Source organism: Miscanthus floridulus, chromosome 17, assembly GCF_019320115.1.
Source record: "Miscanthus floridulus cultivar M001 chromosome 17, ASM1932011v1, whole genome shotgun sequence".
NCBI lineage: Eukaryota > Viridiplantae > Streptophyta > Magnoliopsida > Poales > Poaceae > Miscanthus > Miscanthus floridulus.
In genome coordinates this window covers 3,964,439-3,969,831 of record NC_089596.1, presented here as the reverse complement: position 1 = coordinate 3,969,831, position 5,393 = coordinate 3,964,439, and the positions used below count along the sequence as shown (strand labels likewise).

At 41.6% G+C, this 5,393-nt stretch overlaps 1 protein-coding gene and 1 long non-coding RNA gene across 2 annotated transcripts; both read right to left on the bottom strand.

Annotated features, from left to right (window-relative positions):
- Positions 1–1,480: 1,480 nt before the first annotated feature.
- LOC136516491 (uncharacterized) lies at positions 1,481–2,424 on the bottom strand. Its single transcript, XR_010774077.1, has 3 exons — positions 2,359–2,424; positions 1,684–1,811; positions 1,481–1,601 (listed from the first exon to the last, which is right to left on the bottom strand). It is a non-coding gene; the product is annotated as an uncharacterized lncRNA (long non-coding RNA).
- Positions 2,425–2,534: 110 nt separating this feature from the next.
- On the bottom strand, positions 2,535–4,721 carry LOC136515110 (protein farnesyltransferase subunit beta-like). The gene is made up of 10 exons (XM_066508804.1): positions 4,608–4,721; positions 4,368–4,523; positions 3,786–3,868; positions 3,654–3,707; positions 3,504–3,555; positions 3,373–3,437; positions 3,210–3,266; positions 3,064–3,136; positions 2,773–2,859; positions 2,535–2,699 (listed from the first exon to the last, which is right to left on the bottom strand). Exons 1-10 carry the CDS (start codon positions 4,719–4,721, stop codon positions 2,535–2,537), a joined length of 906 nt encoding a protein of 301 aa, XP_066364901.1.
- Positions 4,722–5,393: the final 672 nt, after the last annotated feature.

The window sequence follows — 5,393 nt, the reverse complement described above, 5'->3', positions numbered from 1 at the left end:
GATCATATGGACATTTGTTCAATTATTTGCTTACTAGCTAAGCTATCTCCCATATATATGTTGACTCTAGTTAATGTCGATCATATTTGTGTATAAAAATATATGCAGCAATCACTGGATATTGATGGTCATCGATATGACCAATAGTCGGTTGAGCATCTTAGACTCGTTAAGAAAAGAGCAAACAGAGTACCAAGACATGATAGATATTATTCAAGGGTAATTTGGTCTCTCTAGCAACTATATATACCCCGATCTCTTAACTACAATAATTATTAAAGGCCAAATTAATTTTTTATTTTATTGGGCGCAATGTTTGGAAAAGTTTCATTGAGGAACACCACATAAAACATTCACTATAACACAACATACTTTTTGCCGACACTTTCTATTGTAGGCAAAGGGCACCTTTGCCGACAGATAACCTCTCGTGAAAAGTTTTGCCGATAGTTTAGAAACAGTCGCACTAGAAGCCGTCGGTGAAACTTTTGCCGACAGTTAACAGAATCCCCGACACTTTATGTGTAGGCAAACGGTCTACCTACGCCGACAGTTGAAACCTTTGCCGACAGTTAACCCTTTGCCGACAGTTAAGACCTACGCCGACAGTTAAGACCTTTGCCGACAGTTTGTATGTTGGCCAAACCATTTCCAAGGTATTTTACAAACCATACCCTGCCAAAAAAACTGTCGACAAAACTGCATAGATATAATTACAATTAAAATAATTTGACAAATCCACTTTAGCTCGTATAGAAGGCATCACACTGAATAAATTCACTTGATTGTTATATAAATAATATATTAGATCTTCCATACATACACCAACTTTATATATATATATATATATATATATATATACGGCCGAGTTTTAACATGCATACAGTTGCCAGCCAAAAGATTACAGAGCAATCCAGCACCCATCAAAACGATACTAAAAAGACTGAATTCTGACAGACATCAACAACATCCTAAACTTCTGGGGACTGCATCTAAGTGGACACAATCCTCCTCCACCCGCCTCATGAGTCATCACCTCTAAGCTGCGTCTTCATCATGTTTAGTTACATCAGTATCTTGCAGGAGTTGATTCACCTGTCGCGCGGTCTGAGTCACCAAGACTTCTTTCGCCACGCGCAGCATCCTATTGGTACCTTCCACCAGCTGGTCCTGATCCATTTAAGTGACCAAAATTTCATTAGCGCATATGCATGGCAGATTATCTCTAAAGGATTTTTGATCAATTTCTTTTCAAAACATGCTTTGTTCCTACTCTTCCAAATGGCCCAACAGATAGCGCCAACACCCCATGGGTGGAACTTCTTACCAAATGGCAACCACTTCTCACACCAGAACCAGCATTGTTGTAAGTTACAAGGAATGTTGTTTGCACCAAAACATTTTGCTACCACCATCCAGATTACTTTGACAATGGAGCACTGAAAGAATAAGTGGTCAACAGTTTCAACACATTCACAGAACACACATGTATAGACATAGAGAATGCAGCCAATTCATGAGCATCAAGGTCTTTAACAAGGGTAAGCTCATCAAACTGAATCCATGAAGCACCAGCTGCCTTCAGTTCAGAAACAACCTCCCTGTATTTCATAACATATCACATTATTAATTAACGAGGATCATGCTGAAAAAAAATTGTTGGCTTTTTGTGTGGATGCTTACTTGTAGATGGGAAGAATGCTACCAAGAAGTGAAAGAAGAGAGAAAGATTTCTCCACACCCTTGGTAGGCTTAGAGAGGAGCAAGTATGAGACTGGTCCAACAAGCACCGGGACTGTATCAATGCCGAGCTGCATGAGGTGCAAAATCATAAGTTTGCAGGCATTATTTTCATAAAAGAAAATAGCACGCCCCTTCCTTTACAGGGTGAAAACCACAAACATATAAGAAAAAAAGCACTGCAGGGCATCCTATCATATTGCCATTATGCAACGTTGAATGAGAAAATAGTTTTGTGGCGGTTATGTATTACTGTCAAGATGGCAAAATCAGTATGCTCCAAGATTGTCCATCTTTGACTTCAAATAAGGTTTGCAAAGACAGTGGGTTAACTTATAGTTTACTTCAATGTTATGGAATGTCTTGAAGGCATCAAACCAGTCAAGGATTCAAATAAGCCATAGGTTCAGTAGAGCTGAAGTTCTTTTATCAAAAGGAAGCGTGTTCTAAGCAAACAATATTTGTCAAATCATAATCAAATAGCTGGGAAACATAAATATCGGTTGCTACATTTTTTCCTGTTACTAAACCGTGCAGCCACACAAACAAATTATGATGAGAAGGGTAAATTAACTAAATTACAAACAGCTCAGAGTATCTGTTGTTATAGCAACATACCGCCTTTGCCTCCTTGTACTCAGAGACAACCTTGTGTGAAGCGTATGTGAACTTGGTGCTTGGGCCAAGCTCAGGGACAATATAGTGGCTGCAAAGAATAAGGTAATAAAAACGTATAACAATAGAGCATTTAAAAATAACTTAGAACTGCATGGTGTTCTTGATGGAACCCAAGACTATAGATGGCAACAATATATAAAAATTGGTTCACGGTTCATTCCCAAGGACAAAAAACTAGTGCTGCAGGCATCCTCTCCTGATGGCCTTTTGTAGGAATACGAGGACTTCAATTGCTTATCAACAATTGTAATTAACTTTTGTGTTAAAGCAATGGCAGCTCCCTGGTCACACACTAGATTTCTGTTACATGGAGCACATGTGGCAAAGATAACAGTAGACAGATGTTACAATTACGTGCCAAAAGGAGTAGCAACCGTCAACCAATTTATTAGTTCGTCCTTGAAATCCGCATTCCACTCCTTGACGAAATGCCACCCAACCCTAAATGGTGAAGATGTCAGCAACAACACCAAATGGTATTGTAATAAAAACAAATGTTGCATCAGCCAAACACACAAGTATCGACTACTTGTCATGCACTTGCACCAAAGGACCTAAAAGAACAACTTCATGGTCTGATACACAAAACACATCATAATTATAGAAGTAAATTAAATAAACTAAGGGAGGAAGAGGTTGTCTTACGATCAAGCTAGGCAAGTCAACTTTCTCTGCCTCATTAAGCAGGATCAAAGCAGCCAATCCACAGAACGTATACCTTATGAAAGCAACTTTTGTTAATGTTCTTAACATATAAATTTAGAACTTTACAGAAATCCTCAGAAACATACCCACCATGTGCTTCAGCATAAGGCTCCCCAGCAATACAACCTTCATAAGTTTGACAACTGCAGTCATATAGTATATCAATTGATCAACATTCTAGAAAAGAACTGTGACCAAGCAACAATTTTTGCAACTGAAAAAAATGCATTTATATAACACAAACAAAACCTTGCTATGAAGTCACCAACGCCTTTTGCCAGTTCAACATCAAGAATATTTACAAGAATGGCAACCTAAGGTCAACATCAGGAAATATCAAGTAACTACAGAAAAATTGTGAAGGACCACAAGAAACTCACCGATATAGCGGTGTAGGAAGCACGGACATCAATTTCACCACCATCATGCATTCTAGGGCAAATGAAAAATGAGTGGCAGGCATCACCTCAGAAAGAGCTACAAATGAGAAAGTGGTCTCTATACATTACCCATGCTGATAGGTTGCGTACCTGAAAGCACCTGATACATCTTTCATCCGAAACATAAATTTGTACAGGTTGTCCCTGACCAACAAGGTTAACATTATTAACAAAAGAACTCATGTAAAGCAGATCTTGCTTTAGAGCAACCATGAGATTTACCTATTGATTGATGACAGTGCTCTTTCACTCCCTACTGTCACAAGTGTATTTACGGCAGCATAAGTCGTAGCTAGCTGAGGCAACTGCAAAGGACGTGGACAAAAGAATGTCTTAAAAAACTACAATTTACCCTCTTGAATGACTCAACATAAATGAACTCAAACTAACTTTATAAATCAATAACAAACAAGATTTCTGGTTAAAAACTTATGCTAAATGAATGAGAAGGCTAAATCAAGCACCCAATAATGTGCTTTGCTTTCAAAAAAGATAACCTTGAGTATTCAAATCCAAAGCATAGTGCCCATCATCACTGGCACGTATTTTATTTGTTACATGGACATGGTAATATCAATTAAAAATGTTACAATTACAACCGGGTGAGCTAAAGAGGGATTCAAATATTTAATGTGATTGCAATAGCAAACATATATGTCCTCAGTGTTTCATTGGACATATCCAAGACTAATGCATACACTGCATAAATCTAAAATCTTATCTAAAAAAATCAATGCAAATAGCAAAATCAAAGATATTATGCTCAAAAGTGTGGGGCTCAAAAGGTTTTGAGATTGGAGCAACCTGTCCAGGTCCACCACTATATCCACCATCTTTATCCTGACATCGAGCTAAGAAGTCTATGATAACATTTTCAAGATCATCATCAAGTGCTTCATCTAGCAAAGCAAGTGGATGAACCATCCAGTAGCACAGCCAAGGGCGACTGAAACCAATCACCTGCACAAAGGGGAAAAGGTGGAGGGAGAGAGGATCTGGGGGAGGAGTTAGGAGACCGAGGAGGAGAGGAAGAGGGTGACTTACCACCAGATTCAGCGGGTGAGGTAAGGCACCACCGTCGTCGGCGATGACGAGGCCACGCACAGGCTTGGTCGGCCGGCCTACGCCGGTTGTGGCTTGCGATGCATCCGGCGTCATTGAGATGAGGCAGCTAGGGTTTCGTCGACCACAGTAGCACAGGTGGATCGGTGGAAGGAGGCAGTGCTGGGTGGCACCCGTGCTAGCAGCCACCGGCGGCCCCCAGGCGCGTCGCCGAGGAGGGGGCACTGTCGGCAGTGGCCGGGGTGGCCACCCTCCGCACCGGCGCAACACCTGGCGGGGGGCGCCGTCGGCCTGCGTGGCCATGAGGTGTGAGGAGGGCGTGGAGAAGGAGGAGGAGGAGGAGGGCAGCCGTCACCACGTCGAGGGCCGGCGCTGCCGAGGTGCGGTGGAGCCGCCGTGGCCGCGTCGGGAGGGGAGGGAGAGAGAGCGCTACGGGAAAGGAAGAGACGGAAAGGGGGGGCAAGAGAGAGAGAGGAGGGGAGGAGATATTTTTACCTAGCGCGGGTACTCCTTCGCCGACACTTGTACAGTTGCCCTGTATAGGCTACGCCGACACTTTCTAGGTCTTCTAATTTTTGCCGACACCTTTTCTGTCAGCAGAGAAACGCCGACAGATAATTTGTAGTCTTACAGTCTTATTGCCGACAGATGATTAGACATTAAAACGATATACAATTGCCAACACATAATATGTCATCCAAACCTGCCTTTTGCCAACACATAAATGTAGGCAAATGTGTGTCATGGTGTAGTGATTGCAAAGCGCTA